Below are 22,059 nucleotides of genomic sequence, written 5' to 3'. Positions count from 1 at the left end.
AGGTCACCCCTGCCTCCAGGCATTCTTCAGAAGTGTGGGAGAATAATGCACGGAGAGCGAGCAGAAGCATATTCGCCAGACCCACCCTCCAAATCCATCTCCACAGACTCCACATCCCACCTTTGCTCATTCAGAAGGAAGGGCTGAAAGGAGAGTTTTCACATGTTTGGCTAAACATGCTTATAATCACCCCCACAATCAGGAACCCTGGTTACACGAGGCACTTAACCCCAGGAAGGATTCTAAGTGTGTACGCCAAATGTGCAAAGGATCCCTCTTCAGATCTTCTGCTCAATATGCCACACTCAGGGTTGGAAACAGTAAGGATGGAGACACTGATGGAAACAGACGCAGTCCTGCTCCACCTCCGCATTTTATTTCTGCACACGTTCAAAGAACATCCAAAGAGGTTTCTAATGCTGCAGCATTCAAATACAGACAACCACCAATTGTTTCAGCCCTTGTAGTAGTAGTAATAATAATAATAATAATAATAATAATAATAATAATAATATATTCATACCCCGCCCATCTGACTGAGTTTCCCCAGCCACTCTGGGCGGCTTCCAATCAAGTGTTAAAAACAGTACAGCATTAAACATTAAAAACTTCCCTAAACTTCCTTTCTGTTACAGCAGAAAGTTAAATGATTTATAACTGACAAAGTCGTTGTACAGTGGTACCTCAGGTTAAGTACTTAATTCGTTCCGGAGGTCCGTACTTAACCTGAAACTGTTCTTAACCTGAAGCATCACTTTAGCTAATGGGGCCTCCTGCTGCTGCCGCGCCACCGGAGCACTGTTCTCATCCTGAAGCAAAGTTCTAAACCTGAAGCACTATTTATGGGTTAGCAGAGTCTGTAACCTGAAGCATATGTAACCTGAAGCGTATGTAACCTGAGGTACCACTGTATAGCATTAAATTATCACTGCAACAGGGTATCAAAAGTCCCATACCAAGGTCTTCCAATTGCTTGGAAGTATTTGTTCCCAACGTCCTCTGGATGACATGTGGTCTACCTGTACTTCTCTGTAATGAAAGAGAAAAACAGGTCTGTCGTTCATGGGACAAATTCAAGGTCAAGACATTCTAATTTATGGAATATTGTTCATGGGTATGAAGCTCCGCCCTTTAAATTAACTAATATTGCAACAACAATTAATCCAAATGTGCAAAGCCACATGATGAGATATAGTGAGGAATTCAATGTCATGCCATTATTATTGTTCTGTCTGGCAAGCAGCAATGCTTGTGCTGATGAAACAATCTCCCCTCTCCTTCCGTCATGGACTTGGCTAGATGCAGAGGAGTGGGGGGCTAGATGCAGAGGAGTGGGGGGGGGAGGCACCAGCTGGGGAACCCTTAAATGAACCCCCAAGGAAAGAAGGCTCAGAGCCAGCAGACTGGAGGTGGGATGACAGTAAGCAGTTAGATGGAGAAGACTGGGAGGAGGAAGAGGCTGGGGCAGAGAGCCTCACATGCATCTGTATCTATTTTCCACACCACATCTTCAGATACAAGGGAATAGTCCTGATCCTCTGAAGTTTGCGTAAAGTCTATCTACTGAATCAGAGCTTCCCTGAAGCTGGAAGCCTTCAAGAGAAAAGGGGAATCTGCTTTATGTACAACTGACTTTGTTTGCTATATTTGAATATTAATTACCTTATTTAAAGAATAAAGAATAATCTTCATATTCTATGAATATGCATTTAGATGACAAAAGTCTCTGAAACCTGGATTCTCCTGCTGATTGCTGGCAAGATGTTTCTGATCTTCAGTCATATATGTGTCCATTTTTGTTTATAAGGTTGTAATTTAAGCAAGCAAATAATTACCTCCCCCTTTTTTGTTTCCCCACCCCTTTCTTTTGTAAGCTGAAATATAGCTTTAAATCTGAGCATTTGCATCTGTTTCAAAATCTTAACTGCAAATGAGTACTACTATATGTGTAGATGGAATTGCAGTTTGCAAACATATTACTAACCTACAGAATTCTTATCTTCTATTCAAGCCTATCAGTTAACAAACCAAAACAACACCAACATAGCTCAATATTAACTTACCGTACTGTGAGTCAATTCCAAAGGCTCTATCAAATATAGGTAATAACTATCTTCAAACATACCACTAGAATATAAGAAAAAACATAGATTTAAGATAATCAAGTCAAGGAAGCTACACCAGAGTAGGCATTTACAGAATCATCAGTACTGTTTCAGACTGGAATAACTGAGTACAGAGCCCATCAATTTATTTAATATAGTTATAAGACTGTTTAGGGCACACACTCCCAAAGAGGCTTCCAAAACCATTAAGCAATATATAAAACATAATCTTAAAACCAGGGGAAAAAAATGAATAGTGGTAACCATCAATAACATTAAAATAACATAATAAATAAAAAATTAAAAAATTAAAAAATTGTCCAGTAGCACCTTAGAGACAAACTAACTTTGTTCTGGGTATAAACATTTGTGTGCATGCACACTTATTCAGATACACTGAAACAAAAGTCACCAGACCCTTATATATACAGTGGCACCTCTGGATGCGAACGGGATCCGTTCCAGAGCCCCGTTCGCATCCTGAAGCAAATGCAACCCGCGTCTGCGCGTGTTGCGATTTACCGCTTCCGCGCATGATGTCCTTTTGAGTGTCTGCGCATGCGCATGCGGCGAAACCCGGAAGTAACGCGCTCTGTTACTTCCGGGTCGCCGCGGAGCACAACCCAAAAATGCTTAACCAAAAGCTACTTCAACCCGAGGTATGAATGTAGTGGGAGGGTTTATATACTGAAAACTATGGAAAGACCTGGTCTGAATATTGGATTCTTGTCTCATTACACATGCTAAAGCTGTTTCTGGTCATCTGCATACTACCCTTGCTTTTTCCTGTAGGACTAATTGCAGTCATTAACAGTCGTCAACAGGTTTACTATACCCATTCGGTCAATCACCCATCTCCTACTACCTTCCTGAGAAAACCCCCACCCCACCCTACCACTATATATAAGGGTCTGGTGACTTCTGTTTCAGTGTATCTGAAGGAGTGTGCATGCACATGAAAGCTTATACCCAGAACAAACCTAGCTGGTCTCTAAGGTGCTACCCGACAATTTTTTTTTTTTATTTCGTCTGTGTCAGACCAACACGGCTACCTACCTGAAATTAAAATAACACTCAGCTCCGCAGAACCATAGAATCAGAAACATAGTTAAAAATAGGAAGATCCCCTTGGTTCGTCCAAGCATTCACATCAGCTGCTCACCTTTGATTGAACTGGAAATAAATCTGAGACTTCCCAAATAACCCCTTCCTGGCCACCCACCCTATGCACCTTCTCTGCGAGCCTCTCATCTTCCTCCACAATTCCTTAAGCCATTCACTGACTGTGAGGTGGCAGCAGAAGCATCAGAGGGGCTCATCAGGAGAGGGAGACTCCCCCCCCTCCCCACCATCCCATCCTGTAACTATGTTGCAACTATACAGGGCCGTCTTAAGCATATCCGGCGCCGTGGTGCAAAGATCCCTCCGGCGCCCCCCCTCCCCCAGAGTTATTGACCTTTGGGGGGGGCATGCTACTCGCAGTGGCGTAGCGTGGGTTGTCAGCACCCGGGGCAAGGCAAGTAATTTGCGCCCCCTAACCCGTGGATTTGCGCCCCCTAACCCCCAGATGTTGCGCCCGGTGCAGCCGGCCTCCCCTGCACCCCCACGCTACGCCACTGGCTAATCGCACGGCTGGGCATCGGCTCCCGTGGTGTGATCATGGTGTGGGGCTGGGCAGCCGGGCACGATGGGGGCGGGACGGGAGGCAGGCGGGGGTCTCCTCCGGGCAGGGACAGGCAAAGCGAGCTGGGCCATCCGCGTCGCCACAGCAGAGAAGCACACTCACTCAGTCTTGCCGTCCTTGCTTGGGGAGGAGAGAGCTTGGGAGGGGATGGACAGGGGAAGGAAATGTGGTTCGTGTGAAGGAGAGCAGAGGTGGTGGTGGCAGCGGGAGGAGGCAGGCTCTGTGCATGGGGTGGAGAACCGGGGAAGGAGGGAGGGGCGCTGGGGGCAGCAGTTGCAGCGTGTAGCCTCGAGCGCGGGGATCTTTTGGAGTGGACAGGGAGGAGCGGTGATAGAGTCACGTTTATTATGCACAGAGCTTGGGATGCAACCGAGGAGGTGGTGTGTCGCAGAGCCAGCGGAGAGAGCTCCGGTGTGATGGCCTGGGATTCGGACTCGGAGGCTGAACCTGAGGAATTCCAGCCTGCACAGGAGTCCCCGCCTCCAGAACCAGCTGAGCCGGGGCTGGGGCTTGAGCCTGAAGGGTCCTCACCTGTGCTGGATCCTCAGGTGCAGGCACCAACTGAGTCTGCTCTGGCTCCTGAGGTGATGGAGGACCCATTGCCTGCAGGTGCTCCACTCTCAGCCCCGCCAGGGGGAAAGTGAGGTTGCCTCTGGGTCCGGTAACCCTCCAGCCTCTCCTGAGCTGCAGAGGCTCAGGGCAGAGAGGCGGGGGAACTAAGTTTCCGCAGGAGGAGTGCTCACCTCCAGGCCAGGAGAGGCGAGTCACCTGTGGACCGGGGCCGCCCTATGCCTCAGGGCAGATAAAAGCCAGCCAGCCCCAGTCCCAAGTTGTGGGAGCAACGTTGTTGGTAGCCTGTTCCTGCCTGCACCCTGTCCTGCTTTTCTGCCGGAGCTCCTGACCTCACCCGACTCCCTGCTTGGACCCGGCATCAGCTTTGACGGACTGCCTCCATACTGCACCCTCGACCTCGGACTGGACTCGGACCTTGCCTCACGGTTAACCCTTGGGAACAGCACATCTGGACTGCGGGAAAGCATCCAGAGCCTTCCTGCCTCAGACGGGTGCTGGAGGCTTGCAGGCACCAAGCCCCCGCTCCGCCTCGCTTACCTCCCCACTCTCCCCTCCCCAGACTCTCCGCCTGGTGCCCTCCACTGCTTGGCGCCCTGGCTCGCCGCACCACTACACCCAATGGTAAAGACGTCCCTGCAACTACATAAACTAGCAAGATTCCTGAATTGCAGAGGGTTCGACTTGGGATGCCTTCCAACTCTAAAGTTCTATGGATAATACCAGTACTTACTGGAGTCCATTGCATGTTGAAAGCGCAGCTTTGGAGTTCTCGACACCTCTGATGTTCCCATGATAGTAACAGTGTTCTCCTCCCTGGGGAATAAAATGGACGGCTTCATTTAAGGTTTTTACAATTTGTTTATAAAAGGGTTAGCGTTCACCTGGACTGTATAAGGTAAGTAATCGCTTGGGTGTATGCATAAAGGCTATTCAGGGCAAAAAGCAAGTCTCCTTGAATTCCAGCATTTTTTAAGGAAAGTACAAGAAGCATGTACTTCTCCTAAATAAAACAAACAAACAAAAAGCTACACTGAATTAAAGCTGCAGTTCTAAACAGATTCAGCTAAGATTCAGCTAAACTTTCCGCTCAGTGAGTAGGATTAGAATTTTTAAGAATTCAAACCTTTAACTAATGTTACGAAGGAAAGTTCTTGAGGAATCATCAGTCCTATATTCTAATGAACTATAGACGCATCTGCTTCATTTATGATGTTTTAAGAGCCAAAATACCTACTAACATGTTTTTATTATAATAATTGATTGTTCTTTTAAAAGGAGAGCACAATATTTACAGAGGAGTTAAAAATACAGTCAATTGACTGATAATCTAGGAGTCTGTGGTTTAAGCAGTGCTCTTTTTCTGGGGGGATGCATACCCCTATACATTTTGTGAATCTTCGTAGTTTTGTCCATTTACTGTATTTATTTTTCCCGATTTTAACTATAAAATGGTTATTTTCTCAAGTCAAAATGAGAGTACCCCTAAACTTTGTTTTTTTAAGAAAAAAAGCACTGGATTTAAGTAATGTGACGTATAATCTGAATCTATTATACAGTGGTACCTCGGGTTAAGTACTTAATTCGTTCCGGAGGTCCGTTCTTAACCTGAAACTGTTCTTAACCTGAAGTACCACTTTAGCTAATGGGGCCTCCTGCTGCCTCCAGAGCACGATTTCTGTTCTCATCCTGGAGCAAGGTTCTTAACCTGAAGCACTATTTCTGGGTTAGCAGAGTCTGTAACCTGAAGCATATGTAACCTGAAGCATATGTAACCCGAGGTACCACTGTATTTCTATCTGAAACCAGAGTTGCTATCTTCACTTTGTTTTCTAAGATCAATGCATAAAATAAAGATCTCTGGAAAACACTGCCCTGTGAGAAGACGAACAAAATAATGATTACTAGCTGATCAAGAAAGTAAATGACAAAGCAAATTAGCCAGATATGCAATGATGTACTTATTCTCTCTGGTCACTAAGGAACACAAGAAGAGCATACTACTAACTCTACTCTGGCACAAAACTGTTAAGATAACAACAGAAGACCCAAATGCCTCTGCGGTCAGCCAGTGCTTTCAGTAAAATTGTATGCTATGGTTTGCGCATTCCAAAAGGCTTATTGCAAAGGTCACAAAGAAGCAATTATATGTTGGTCTTGCAGCAATTATTTCTAAATTATTTCATCTCAGTTTCAAGTCTCCACATATGGGCAATTTAAATTTAAATTAAAAAATTAATTAAAATCTATCCTTAAATTAAATATTAAAGGGCTATCTTTGACCTTCAGGGTAATAAATCAGTTCTGCATTTGGGGAATGTAATGATACCTGCTATGGAACACACGGTTTCAAGGTTCTTCTCAGTGTTTCCAAATCAACTGAGTCTGTAAATATCCTCAAGGAAATCTAGATCAAGTTACTGCAGCATGCAAAGATGGTGCAATTGCTGACTCAAAGGTTCTATGCAAGACTCATGACTCAGCAACTCCAGAGCTGCTGATAATGCAAATAGTCCCTTTAGCATTGAGTAAGGGCCAGGAAGATAGTTTTTTAACAAAAACAACACAATATCTGTATTTTGTAAATTCGTTTGAAGGCCAATGAAGTTGCTGGGTTCCCAATTTTTCAGTCTTATTGCAGCTGTGCATATGAGGTAGCAGTACATACACCAAGCCCTTCCACAGTGCAACAGAGAAACATGGAACTGAGGGCGGCACAACATCTACATGCAGAGAAATGTGGAATGGTCCCAGGATTACCAAAACTTCCTCACCACACATAAAAGTTAACATCCAACTGTGAGATCCAACAATTATTTCAACACTGATTCCCTTTTGAACATTAGAGGCATACTCTTAAAAAAAACCCATAGGACTTCCAGGTTTGGACATTGTCTATGCATGCATGGTGACTGAAGCAAAGGGAGTAAGCACACAAGCCCAAAGTTTCCCTCTGATCTCACATATACAGAAGCAAGAGGAGAGATAACATCTAAACAGGCCCACAGTCTCAAGTCTCTCAAATCCTTATGGAAAGTTTTGAAGCACCATCACCTGCAAAGGATAATGGTAATGCCGATCTCTGAAAGTAAAGGCAGGATAATTATGACCTAAGGACACATGGTTCCATGCAAGCAGCCAGACTCAGAGCACTGCAATGAGGTAGGCAACGTAGTTTTACGTTCCACTAATCCTAACTGACATGCTATACTTTAAATATTTTTTTCAAACTTAACAGTACAGAAATGGGTAAAGTTAGAATACCAACTTCTACACTTTTGCACAGAACTTGAACAGGTGAGAATTAGTAGAAATCTGCAAACATTTACGATACGTTTAAGATAAGCCCTACTTAATGCTGTAAGTTCCATAAACCATAAAATGCATGATCTTTGGTTTCAGCAATGAATATACATCATGTGGCTACAGTAATTTTGTTAACGCTTGGCATAGGAAGTTTCACTCAATACACATCTATCAATTTAATGGCAGACAGGGAAATATGATTAAATATAGCTCCTCTAAAACAAAAATAATTACGTTGGTTAAGTGGTTCCTAACTGCCAAGTGTATACAATCTGTAATTATTATATTATAGGCGCAACCATTTTAGGAGTGTCAAATTGACACAAGATTGCCGATGTGGAGGTCCTTTCCTAACTATTGCAATATGCTTCCAGACAATGCGGGGAACAGAAATGACCCTGTTATAGATGTCACTACAGGAAATGCACCTCAAAAACTGCCTAGAGTTTGAAATGTGCAAGGAAAAGGGGGGGGGGGACATGTAGAGGATGTGCTGGTAAATGTTCACTCTTTGGCCAGGATAAAATATTTCTACATTACCTTTGAATATTGTGGTTTTCCTTCTTCATAATGAATCTCCACATAATCAGAGGATAATAAATCACTACACAGAAATGAGAGAAAATATATATAGTTCTTTAAACAATACTGCTAGAAAACCTGAATGTGCTCAGTATGGTTATCTATCCAGTCAATATTTTAACATAATTCATCCTGCAAGTAATAAAGAATATTTGCCTTAATTATTGATTATCACAGTTAATCTACCATGTTCACTTGTACTTTTTTTCTATGAAAATTAAGATTAGATGTATTCAACTATGGTGCTATTTTAGCATTACTTACACCCAACTGAACAACTTTATCTTAAGAAACACATGTGTGTAAACAAATATTATTATTACAATTATATTATTATTATATATTTATTTATACCCCTGCTTTTTCCCTGACAGGACCCCTTGTTTTACAGATAAAACAAGAAACCCTAAAAACAAAGAAAAAACAATCATTTTAAAAAGTAAACATTAATAGAATTAAAACTTGTTTAAAACATACAAATAATACAATACAAACAATAAAATAAGAACAAAGCGTTCACTGCTTTTTATGTTTTTGAATGCTCAGGACAACATATCAAAAGCAACATTATAGTATAACAATGAAACCAATACACCAAATTAGGAAAGAGAAGAGTTAAAAAAGTTAAATGCATCAGCGAACCCTGGGAGGCAAAAGCCTGCTGGAAAGGAAATTCTCAACTAAGAGGGAGAAGGCTACCAAGATGGGGACAGATATCAGCCCAGAAAATAAAAGAAATGGCAGAACTGTTAAAGAGGATGGTGGATATTACCAAGGCTGTAGGGAAACACAAGTTAAAAAATGTACAGTGGTGCCCCGCAAGACGAATGCCTCGCAAGACGGAAAACCCGCTAGACGAAAGGGTTTTCCGTTTTGGAAGTGCTTCGCAAAACGAATTTCCTATGGGCTTGCTTCGCAAGACGACAATGCCTTGCGAGTTCCTGCGGGGTTTTTTCCTCCCCCCCTTTTCCCAAGCCGCTAAGCCGCTTATCAGCTGATCCTAAGCCGCTAAGCCGCTTAACAGCTGATCCGCTAAGCCGCTTATCAGCTGATCCGCTAAGCTGCTTAACAGCTGATCCGCTAAGCCGCTTATCAGCTGATCCGCTAAGCCCGCTAAGCCGCTAATAGCGCTAATCCGCTAATGGCTTGCTTCGCAAGACGAAAAAACCGCAAGACGAAGAGACTCGCGGAATGGATTCTTTTCGTCTTGCGAGGCACCACTGTATTGACTTGTGAAAGCATTATTTTATCAGTATCTCTAACAGAACATGAGGATCAGTCACTAGATCACAGGTTGGAAGAAAAAGGCTTGTACCCACACGCACAGAATACTAAGGGGGTCAACTCAGAGGTGGTGAAAAATCTTGGCTGTGAGTCCTGGAAGACCTGCTCCCTGCCTTGCAGGCCTTTTCCCAGCTAGCTTGAAGGGCAGGGACCTGACTGGCTCCAGCTACAAAAGTTGAGGCTGCTGAAGAGACCATCTTGCCCATGGGTAGGCAAACTAAGACCCGGGGGCCGGATCCGGCCCAATCACCTTCTAAATCCGACATCTCTGGGTTATTTGTGGGGCATAGGAATTTGTTCATTTCCCCAAAAAAACAATAGTCCACCCCCCGCACAAGGTCTGAGGCACAGAGGACCGGCCCCCTTCTGAAAAAGTTTGCTGACCCCTGATCTTGGCTGTCTCTTGGGGCTTATCCACACTTAACTTTTGCCCTGTGCTTTCCAGGCACAGGTCTGCGCTTTAAAGCTCTATGTCCAAGTGTTATTTTCCGCCTCAGACCTTACCCTGCGATAATCCGCTCTTTAAAGCTGAAGTACAACAAACAGCAAGTTGAGTTTTCTGCGGATTGCCGTTTGTTCCAATTCGGCTTTAAAGAGCAGGTTTACGCAGGGAAAGCTCTGGGGCGAAAAAAGGGTGCTCACAGAGCTTTAAAGCACATACCTTGCCAAAAAAGCATGGAGGAAAGCCAAGTGTGGATAAGCCCTTAGTACAGACCCAGGTCATTGAGCCTGAGCTTCCACAGCCACCACTCACCATAAACCACCAATGGCAGGATTGGCAGCAACAGCAGCATATATGTTCTATGCTTGTGATGTTTTATTTTATTCTCTTGCTAACTACGCTGCTTTAAATGTACATTTTATATTTGACTTCCTTTAGTAATGTTTTCATTTGCAATGTTTAAGAATTTTTTTGTTAATTTTGCTGCGTTGAATGTGCATTCTACCTCCTTTGTCATGTTTTATTTTAAAATCATTAAGGTAATATATCAGCTTCGTGTCAATTATGTTGCTTGAAATGCATACTTTATATGCGACTTTCTTCAGGTCCTTGCAAGCTGCTCTGAGAACCTTTTCTCAATAGGATAAAATTGCTTCAAATAAATAACAAACATTTTTCACAGCAGTGCAGCTAAAGGACACTGTTGTAAAGCTTTCCTACCCTTGAAAAAACTGATAAGAATCCTTAAAGGAAGAGGGGACAATTCACCTGTGCAAAGGAACACTGCAAATGAACACTGAGTGTTCCCTGCAGTATAAATAGTGTCTCTCCAACTACCCTCAACAGGTCATAACGCCATTCTGCTAGTGTGATAGATTATTGCCCTATCTAATTTTTGAAAATAAATACTGTACAATGACCTGTAACAATTTAAAAAGTGTGCATTTGTGCATTAAATTTCCTCCACAATTTCCCTTGAAAGAACCTTAAAAAGCCCTTCTTACCTCTGATTTCTTCCTATCAGACTTATTTGCTGACTTTTCCCATCTCTAGAGTAAAGCAATTCTTATCCAGCAAAACTCCTGTTTTTTACCTGCTTCGCACCTTTCTAATGCACACATTTTTTATGGTGACAGTAGATAACGCTAAGCATGACTCTGAATGTCATTTCATTGACCATGATGGAACAGAGAAGTTAGGTGTTAGAACCTAAATAACTTCTAGTTCATCTAAAACGCAATTCCCGAGACAAATTTATCAGTATGTGAAAGATGTGCTGATATGCGAGTCCACATTTTAAAATAATTTAACTGGTTGCAAATCCAGTAAGTTTCATAAACATTCTTTTCTCGCTCCAAAATCAGTCACGCTACTAACAAAATAATCAAAAACAGATCTTAACTGAACTTCAGTAAGAGAATGGTGCTTTTGCACAGCTGACAAATATTTGTGCTGATGCATTCTCGCTTAAAATGGCTGAAATAGTCAAGCAAGGACCATAGAAGCTGACCATGATTTTTTGGGGGCCACACTCTGCAATTATTTAATTTCCTTTTACTTTTTCTCCAGTTTTATTTATTTTCATAAATCGCCTTTAATCCTGTCCATCATGACTAATAAAACCTAGCAGGAAGGGATTTACTGGATGGAGCAGTTAATGGCACACTATGGGAGGGAGTTATACCCACGGCCTTGAAAGAGGATGTCCTCCTGCCATGATCCAGCAATTTAAGAAAACTACTGTTCAGTCTCTAATATTCTCTTAATGGCCGAGGTGATCGGAAGAGTGTCAGTCAACCAGCTGCAGATATGCTTCGAATAAGCAGATTATCTAGACCCACTTCATTCTGCTTTCAGACCCGGTTTTGAATCAATACTGAGGAAGAGTGATGGGCAAGAGGTAAGTGAAGCATGAGAGAGTTCAAGGGCAGAAAAAGGGCAGGAGTGTGGAGGGATAGAAGCCTTCCCACTTCTAAACCGACTCATAACATTTCACAGATCTTACCTTGTTATGGTCACTACCAAAAGTTACAATCATTTGAAGGTGACCCGGAAACTACAACTAATCCAGAATGCAGCAGCCAGACTGGTGACTGGGAGCGGCCGCCGAGACCATATAACACCGGTCTTGAAAGACCTACATTGGCTCCCAGTACGTTTCCGAGCACAATTCACAGTGTTGGTGCTGACCTTTAAAGCCCTAAACGGCCTCGGTCCAGTATACCTGAAGGAGCGTCTCCACCCCCATCATTCTGCCCGGACGCTGAGGTCCAGCGCCGAGGGCCTTCTGGCAGTTCCCTCACTGCGAGAAGCCAAGTTACAGGGAACCAGGCAGAGGGCCTTCTCGGTAGTGGGACCCTCCCTGTGGAACACCCTCCCACCAGATGTCAAAGAGAACAACAACTACCAGACTTTTAGAAGACATCTGAAGGCTGCCCTGTTTAGGGAAGCTTTTAATGTTTGATGTATCACATTATTTTAATATTCTTTTGGAAGCCGCCCAGAGTGGCTGGGGAAACCCAGCCAGATGGGCGGGGTATAAATAATAAATTATTATTATTATTATTATTATTATTATTATTATTATCTGAAGTTCAGAATGCTATGGCCAGACTTGGGTCTGGGTTTGTAGATACAACCCATAGTTACATCCCATTTGGATTACTATAGCACACTCTACATGGAACTGCTCGGAAACTTCAACTCTCTGAAAGGGCTGCAGACAAATTGTTGACCAGGGATGGTTATGGGAAGCATATGACTCCCTTGTTATAACAGCTTCACTGGCTATCAGTCTGTTTCCGAGCACAATTCCAAGGGCCGGTTATGACCTATAATGCCCTACAAAGCTTGGGTCCAACCAAGTGAAAGACCATATTCCCTCATATGGGTTCTGAGATCTTTGGAGGGAGGCCCTTCTCTCAGTCCCACCACCCTCGCAGGGACACTTGGTAGGGATGCAGAAGAAGGCCTCCTCGGTGGCTGCTCCCCAACTTTGGAACTCCCTCCCCTTAGACTGGCTCCCCACTTCTTGTCCTCCTGCCTTGTTCCAAAAGGCTTTGGGGAACTGCTTTTAACAAGGGGGCTGGTGGCATGCTGTTTTTGTTGTGATTGTCTACATAGTTTTAATTCTTTTAATTCTGCAGATGACACCAAACTGGGAGGGGTGGCTAACACCCCAGAGGACAGGATCACACTTCAAAACGACCTTGACAGATTAGAGAACTGGGCCAAAACAAACAAGATGAATTTTAACAGGGAGAAATGTAAAGTATTGCACTTGGGCAAAAAAAATGAGAGGCACAAATACAAGATGGGTGACACCTGGCTTGAGAGCAGTACATGTGAAAAGGATCTAGGAGTCTTGGTTGACCACAAACTTGACATGAGCCAACAGTGTGACGTGGCAGCTAAAAAAGCCAATGCAATTCTGGGCTGCATCAATAGGAGTATAGCATCTAGATCAAGGGAAGTAATAGTGCCACTGTATTCTGCTCTGGTCAGACCTCACCTGGAGTACTGTGTCCAGTTCTGGGCACCACAATTCAAGAAGGACACTGACAAACTGGAGCGTGTCCAGAGGAGGGCAACCAAAATGGTCAAAGGACTGGAAACGATGCCTTATGAGGAACGGCTAAGGGAGCTGGGCATGTTTAGCCTGGAGAAGAGGAGGTTAAGGGGTGATATGATAGCCATGTTCAAATATATAAAAGGGTGTCACATAGAGGAGGGAGAAAGGTTGTTTTCTGCTGCTCCAGAGAAGCGGACACGGAGCAATGGATCCAAACTACAAGAAAGAAGATTCCACCTAAACATTAGGAAGAACTTCCTGACAGTAAGAGCTGTTTGACAGTGGAATTTGCTGCCAAGGAGTGTGGTGGAGTCTCCTACTTTGGAGGTCTTTAAGCAGAGGCTTGACAACCAAATGTCAGGAGTGCTCTGATGGTGTTTCCTGCTTGGCAGGGGGTTGGACTCCATGGCCCTTGTGGTCTCTTCCAACTCTATGATTCTATGATTCTATGAATGTTTACTTATTTCTTAATGATTTGTATTAGTTCTTTTCTATGTTTTTTGCTGTTCTTATTTTATCTGTAAGCCGCCTTGAGTCCTTGTCAGGGAAAAATAAATATATAACAACAATACATGTACTTCTTTGCAGCCTAGCACAGGTAAGCATAAGAACCTAAGAAGAACCTTCTGGATCAGGCCAATGGACCATCTAGTCCAGCGTTCTGCTTTCAACAGTGGCTAAGGAGATGCCTGTGGGAAACTCACAAGGAGGACCCAAACACAGCTAGAGCTGAGCCATCATGGTTAGTAGCCTTCGACAGACATATCCTCCACAGATTTTGCCTCTTTTAACTTGCTCATAAATACAAGGAAGACAAAGGAGCTGGTGGTGGACTTCAGGAGACAGAAGAGCAACGTCCAGCCACTTTTGATTGAGGGGGTCTGTGTGAAGAGGGTAACAACGTTCAGATTTCTGGGCATTGAATTACAAGAGGATCTGTCCTGGAGTGTCAACACAAGGGGGCTTGTGAAGAAGCCGCAGCAGAGACTGTACTTTTTGAGAATTCTAAGGAAAAACCATCTTCCGCAGAAACTGCTGCTTGCCTTCTATCCCTGTGCCATTGAGAGCGTGCTCACTTATGGCTTATGTGTGTGGTACGGAAGCTGTACTACCCAGGACAGGATGGGGTTGTGCAGGGTTGTTAAGGCAGCAGAGAGCATTGTTGGCTGTCCACTCTCCACCTTAGAGCAGATTTATGCCACAAGGTGCCATAGGAAGGCACTGGACATAGTAAAAGATCCATCGCATCCTGGTCACTGTCTCTTCGAGCTCTTGCCGTCGGGATGGAGATACAGGACGATGAAGACAAGAACGAGCCGTCTTAAGAACAGCTTCTTCTCCAGAGCGATCTCGGCCCTGAATGGGAAGCCGATGACTTTGAAAGTCATCTAATCTCCCTTGCTGTATTATACTGTATTGTTTAATTAGTGTTTTTATGGAGCAGTCAAGTAATTTCATTGTCCCCGAAGGGGGCAATGACAATAAAGATATTATTATTATACTATTATTATTATTATTATTATTATTATTATTATTATATTATTAAGATATTAATAGTATACTATATTATACTATTATACTAAGTTATACTATTATTATAACTTAGTTGGTCTTTAAGGTGCTACAGGAAGGAATTTTTTTTATTTTGACTATGGCAGACCAACACGGCTACCCATCTGTAACTGGAATTATTATTATTATTATTATTATTATCAAACAGTATTTCAGGAAATTACTGCAGAGCCTCCTCATTTCATAAAACTAAAACAGCTCAAGGCTAATAATACAAAAGGTAGAAAAAAATGGCCACAAACATGCACTTACTTATTCAGGGAGAGGTCAAGAATAAATTCAGATCCAAAGGCTTCAATCTGGAAACTTGCCTGAGCCAGATGCACAGCCTGAAGTCAAGGAGGGAAGTGGGAGAAGGCGAGAAACACACAAAAGTTATTCTGTTAGTTTGCCAAATTATTCATAGCTCACCAGCTCATGCACAAACTGTGGAATCCTAACCATGGACACTTTGCACTATATTCTTCCTCTGCTTGATGTGTTTTTGTATGAAAATTGTAAACCTCTGGCGTGTGTAACACGCATTAAATATTTTGACATTTTTTTAAAAAAAAAAATTGTGAACCGCCCTGAGATTGTTGTGTATAGGATGGTGTATAAATTTAATAAATAAATAAAATAAAATGTATACTCAGAAATATACAAAACTTGTTTCAATGAGATAGGATTAGATTAGGCTGGGTCCTCTGAGTTCAATGCTGGGGATCCCCTTGAAGGGCCCTCCGAGCTGGTACCTGAGGAGGAACCCCTGAAACAAGGCATCCAACAGAAGTCCCCAAACACATACCACTAGAACCACTGTAAAATGGTGCCTCAAAGTCCCATGCTAGGCAAGTGATCCATGAGGATGCCATCGTTGATAGTATCAAAAACTGCTGAGATGTCCAGCTGAACTAACAGGTCTACATTTCCTGGTTCCCAGCATAGATCACTCACCAGAGCATCCAAACCTGCCTCCATCCCATAAGTGGGTCTGAAGTCAAATTCAAATGGCTGAAAACTCAATATAACATCAAAATGAAAAACAAACGGAGCTGGCTGCCATCTACATAGCCTCCTCCTTGAAATATTTGACAAGTATAACTATTAATGTTGATGGCAATCAATGAGAAGTTGGGGGGTGTTGTCAGAGGAAGAAGACAAGCCTGGCATGAAAGTCTGAAACAAGGATTAAGGGGGAGCCAAGGTTAGAACCAGGACTTTTCAGATGCAGTGTCCTTCAGCAAACTGAAGTTCTTTGAAGGAGCTAGTCCCTGGTCTATCCTGTGTCGGTCCAAGGACACTGGAGCCCACCTCCTCTCCCCAAACCCTGGAGAGATACCCCTGCTGCCAGACTCTCATGGCTGGTCCACAAACACCTTGGGGAATCAACAGAACTCTGAGGAGCGTTCTTCACAGCTAGAACACCAATTAATCTGAAGGAACCAACAGTGGCTGAAGAAAGCACCAGCCTTTTAACTAGCCAAGAAGCAGTACCCAACGTCAGGCCCCCAGGCAATATCTACCCAGCCCTGTTATAAAACTTAGCTAGTTGCTCCAGGACCTTGCAGAGACAACTTGGATGACTGGCTTCAAAGGTAGGAACATTACCTGTGGTCCTGAATCCATACCTTGATCTCTTCCAGGGGCTTTCCCCATCCCCACGAAAATAACGCTTGAAAGAAGCATTCTGTTGTAGCCAAAAGAGCAAGTTGTGGGGATGGGGTACCTGCCACAGTTTGTCTGGTGAGCAATTGTGCCCACAGACCCCACAATGTTGGGGACCCCTGCCTTACTAGCTAAACAGTAGCATATAAACCTTGTAGTAAGTATGTAAATAAATAAATAAACAAAAGTACCTAAAAAATACAGTGGTGCCTCGCAAGATGAAAAGAATCCGTTCTGTGATTCTCTTCGTCTAGCGGTTTTTTCGTCTTGCGAAGCAAGCCCATTGACGGATTAGCGGATTAGCGCTATTAGCGGCTTATCTGCTGATCGGATCAGCTGATAAGCGGCTTAGCGGCTTAGAAAAAGGGGGGAAGGGGAAAAAACCAGCAGGAACTCGCAAGACATTGTCGTCTTGCGAAGCAAGCCCATAGGAAATTCGTTTTGCGAAGCACCTCCAAAACGGAAAACTCCTTCGTCTAGCGAGTTTTCCGTCTTGCGAGGCATTTGTCTTGTGGGGCACCACTGTACAGCTCTAGAAGTTTCATGGTGACAAAATGATTTCAAATACTCTGGCTGTGTAACTAACATGAACCCCCAAGAAATTACATGCCACTATGTCCTCTTCCTATGAAATACACAGTTATACTCCACCCTACCATTAAGAATTTTTTATAGTTCATCCTTCCCACATGATGAATTTGACAGCATTTTTGGAAAGGTAACTATGTAGTTAATGTGGCAAAGCCTTATTTTAGCCCTTAATTGTTTGAGAATCCCTTTTTAAATAATTCATTATTCTACAGTAGTTTGCTGCTTATGTTGAACCGGCAATCCTATTAAAACAATCAACAGAGTTTGTAAGCAAAGCAGGATAACCTCTTTGTTTATCTGAGGTTGTGGCATACCCAATGAAGACTATTAGCCTTCTTAACATTCAGGGCGCTTAATACTCTCACTACAGGCATTCCAGCTGCTATAGCCAAAAATAATCATCACTGACTGTAATCCAACTATGTATTTACACAGCAGCTGGAATTGCACATGCAAAGCCCTTTTGAAAGGTCTAGCCTGCTCCCATCTCCTAAAACTGAGATGAGCAATCACACATGCAGAAAGGCCCAACGGTTGGATCTAAGAGAGGACTGGAACTACATGTAAAACACTAGTTTGAATACACAGTTTGCCATCTAGCTAGGGACTCTGCTTCCATGTGCATATATAACCCCTAGCCAGAGCACAGCTAACATGAGTTTGACCAAACTGCTTGAGACAGCAGAAGACAGGAGTGCCTGGCGAGCTCTGGTCCATGGGGTCACAAAGAGTCAGACATGACTAAACGATTAAACAACAACAATATATTAATGTGAATATAATGGCTTTATTTTCCTTAAAATTGCTTCAAAGAATACACTATGTCAATTCTGAAAAGACTAACAATGCTACCTTAAGTAATAGCTTATTAACTATATAACTCAATTTCTCCTGTCCCCCCCCCCCCCTTTACAATGCTGGAATTCCTTTATTTTCCTTTCCTTTTATCTTTCTTGAGGCAAAGATATAATGCACAATGGGAACCAACCGCAACTAACAGTACTGTGAAGAATGTTCTGATTATAATTAATAAATAAAAATGGCATGAAATGATATGTAGCTGTTTTAGCCTGGCTTCCTGATATTTTCTCAAGCTATCTTTGAAGCAAACTTACCTGTGTAAACAAGATGCAATGCAATCTTGCTACCCCTTGATCCCTTTGGCATGGTGCAATTTAGAAGATTACTAGCCACATTCTTATTATCTGAAACCGCTGGGAAAAGTCACCCAGAGATTTGGTCTGAGGTGTCATCAGTTTACTTATGATACTCAGCTCAGTCTCTCATTTTCATCACCCAGTCCTGGGGAGGCAGTGAAGTTGTAAATTATATTGGCTGGGAGTACTGAAATTGGTGGGTGAACAAATGGAGATTTAATCCAGACAAGATGGAAGTACTACTAATTGATGGTACTGATTATACTGAAAGTGCTGCTTAGCCTGCTCCAGATAGTGTTGCACAGTCCCTGAAGCAACAGGTCTGTTTCAGCGTATGCATTTCTAAACGTATTTTATCCTAAAATACATATTTTAGAACTTATTTTGAATTATTTTTGAGCTAAAAACTGTTATCGCTAAAATTCAGAGAAGTGTAAAATGCAAAGAATAGCATAATTACATTATGATCCACACTTTCATTCAGGAGGAGCAAATCAGATTATTTCATATTGGAATTCGCAGAAATGAAATTCCTCAAGCATTCCTACTCCTGCATCCAATCCTCTACCCTGTTCCTGAGGATTGAAAATCCTTAAGAGGAAGAGACTTCTGGTTTGAGCCTAGCACTCGTCCACCTCTTGGTTTACTCCATCTGGTGCATGACCCGCAAAAACAAGCAAGCACTAGGGAGTGTCAAGTCCAGGGCAAAGAGGTGGCTGATCTATCAGCAAAACCTGGCAAAAGAAGCATTGCCTGTGGGGGGTCTCAGTTCAAGGGTAGTCCTGGCCAACTTGCTCCAGTTCAGGCTTGTTGTTGAGATTTCATTATAGCACCTCTGCAGTCCTTCTAATCTGGCTGGCTCTTCCCCCCACCCCCTGAGTCAGAGACTATGCTGTTGCTCATGGTTGGTGTCATGACACATGCATAGATACAGTCAAGCAGAGGTAAGCAGCCTGCAAGACTATGTGCATGATTCATAAGGACTGGAGAGTTTATTGAAGTGTTGACACCCACAGAAGAAGGGACTGAGGGGTACAAAGTATGGTGACATTCTCAGTTAGTTGAGATGTAAAGATAAGGTTCCAAATCACCCATATCTATATCTTGGCCACTGCCAAAGCGTGTGTGTTTTAGGAGTCTCTATATATGTACCACCCCCTAGGAGGAGTAAAGCATGTTTCACAATGAACCAGCTGACAAGAGGCCTATGTCAAACAAGATTTGCACACACGGTTCTGTGTAACTATTGCATTAACTGAAGTCTTTCATCTCAGAATCACAGATATTTAGAGCTATTTTTCTCTTTTCTCTGTCAGCTCCTTTTGCTGAATCACTCACTCGGCTCCAGATTGCTGTGGCCTTTATCTTTCAGATATGCCAACCTTGGTGTATAATTAATTCAGCAAAGCCACATTAATCCTGCTCCACATATAGATATTCACGTATTCATCAGTCTCGAAATCTGCCCTCCCTGAAGCTCAAGATTACATACATGGACTTTTCATTTTCTCCCAACCACCCTACAGACTAGATCAGACCATTAACTAACCTAAAGCTGGCCAGAGACCCTCGTGCAAGGTGGACTTTGAACCTGACAAATGGAAACTCCAACAAAATGATGCAGTATAGAGAGCTCTTGTTTTGGATCCCAGCCATACCCTTTTTCTAGCATATTCCATTCTGTTCTCTCTTACCCCTCCCATTTTGTTCCCTGCACTCTAACAGCCGGCCAGCACCCTGTGCTCACTGAGCACGATCAGCCCTCAATAAGCTTTTTTGGAGTCCCCACAACCTTTAAGAGTGTCTTTTAAATATTTTGGTACTTCTCTAAACCATGGAGCTCTCCCAAGCCTTCTACTACTTTTCACCTGCGCACAGATAGTGCTGCTTTGGCTGCCAAAGGATCCACACTCAAATCATGAGTTTGCCACTGGTATATATTGTGCCGGATTCACCTAACAAGCCCCAGTGGAAGCCCTGAGCACCCAAATAGGCTTGGGAGAGGTCAGCAGAATGCCCAGAACAGTGCAAAGAGGACAGCGGGGGATCGTTCCGTCTGGCAGGCTGGAACACTTGTGCAGGTGGAACAACAAGCATGGCTGAGAACATTATCTTTTTTTCTGGGGGAAACTAGTAAGGAAACTAGCCATTTTAATTGACTGCCTCTAGAACATCCAAGGGAGTGTTTTGTGCACAAGCCCAGGCCCTTCTGAATCTCAGTCATGTATTGCCACAATTGATTATTTTTAATATTTACCATAATCCAGTACAGTGGTGCCCCGCAAGACGAATGCCTCGCAAGACGGAAAACTCGCTAGACGAAAGAGTTTTCCGTTTTGGAGGTGCTTCGCAAAACGAATCTCCTATGGGCTTGCTTCGCAAGACGAAAATGTCTTGCGAGTTCCTGCGGGGGTTTTTTCTCCCCCCCCCTTTTCTAAGCCGCTAAGCTGCTTATCAGCTGATCCGATAAGCTGATAAGACGCTAAAAGCCGCTAATAGCGCTAATCCTCTAATCCGTCAATGGGTTTGCTTCGCAAGACAAAAAAAACGCTAGACGAAGAGAATCACAGAACGGATTCTTTTCGTCTTGCGAGGCACCACTGTATTTCCCATTATTTTGGAAGCGATTATAGTTAGATTTTAGGAGTTAATGCTATAAAAGAGGCCTTAATTTAAAAATCAAAGGTCTAAGTTTGAAGTGGATGTCAAAGATCTCCTACGTTTCAGAAGTGATCTGACACGTGATACAAAGGGTTGTACCCAGTGCTTGTCCAACTCAGAGAAGACCCAATGAGGTTAATTAATGGGCATGACTAACTTAGGTTCATTAATTTGACTAGGTCTTCTCTGAGTAGGATTAACATTGGCTATAGCCCAAAGACTTCAGGCTTACCATGCAACCCTTTGGTTCCAGTAACACAAAACTACTAATAATGAGAGGAAGCGCTACACTTTAACTTGAAATAATGCTATTAATAAATACAGTGGTACCTCGGGTTTAGTACTTAATTTGTTCCGGAGGTCCATTCTTAACCTGAAACTGTTCTTAACCTGAAGCACCACTTTAGCTAATGGGGCCTCCTGCTGCCGCCACGCCGCCAGAGCACAATTTCTGTTCTCATCCTGAAGCAAAGTTCTTAACCTGAAGCACTATTTCTGGGTTAGCGGAGTCTGTAACTTGAAGCATATGTAACCTGAAGCATATGTAACCTGAGGTACCACTGTACCCAAGAAGCATCCTATATTAGAATGCAGGTAATTGGCTCTCCCCTGTCTCTCAGAGAAAAAGATTGAATGATGTCAATCTTATAGCACACCTGCAATTAGAAAGCACAAAACAGGTGTCTATTGGCAAGGTGGCAAATATACTTATGAGAAGCATGCCCCTGAAACAGGTTGCAGTGTGGAATGTTCCTATTAAGGTTTCCAGCCACTGCCTTCCACTCCCCCTTGGCCAGTACCATCCTGCACTGAGCATGCTCAGTCCTCATTGGGGTGTTTTGGGGTTCACTGGGCTGTTTCCATCTTGTGCTTTGCTCCACCATTTT

At 43.2% G+C, this 22,059-nt stretch overlaps 1 protein-coding gene across 9 annotated transcripts in view; it reads right to left on the bottom strand.

Annotated features, from left to right (window-relative positions):
- Window positions 1-22,059, bottom strand: part of ADAM23 (ADAM metallopeptidase domain 23) — a gene marked incomplete at its 3' end in the record, with an annotated part of 74,423 nt that overhangs the window by 48,871 nt on the left and 3,493 nt on the right. For all 9 annotated transcript variants that reach the window (XM_082235153.1, XM_082235155.1, XM_082235151.1 and 6 more), the window contains exons 3-7: window positions 15,369-15,445; window positions 8,206-8,269; window positions 5,093-5,175; window positions 2,064-2,127; window positions 957-1,029 (exon numbers count right to left, since the gene is read on the bottom strand). In XM_082235153.1, the coding sequence (XP_082091279.1) occupies window positions 957-1,029; window positions 2,064-2,127; window positions 5,093-5,175; window positions 8,206-8,269; window positions 15,369-15,445 (361 nt within the window). The remainder of the gene's footprint in view (window positions 1-956; window positions 1,030-2,063; window positions 2,128-5,092; window positions 5,176-8,205; window positions 8,270-15,368; window positions 15,446-22,059) is intronic.

Source organism: Podarcis vaucheri (genome assembly GCF_965113315.1).
Source record: "Podarcis vaucheri genome assembly, chromosome: 1".
Lineage (NCBI taxonomy): Eukaryota > Metazoa > Chordata > Lepidosauria > Squamata > Lacertidae > Podarcis > Podarcis vaucheri.
This window is presented reverse-complemented; position numbering and strand designations above follow the sequence as displayed.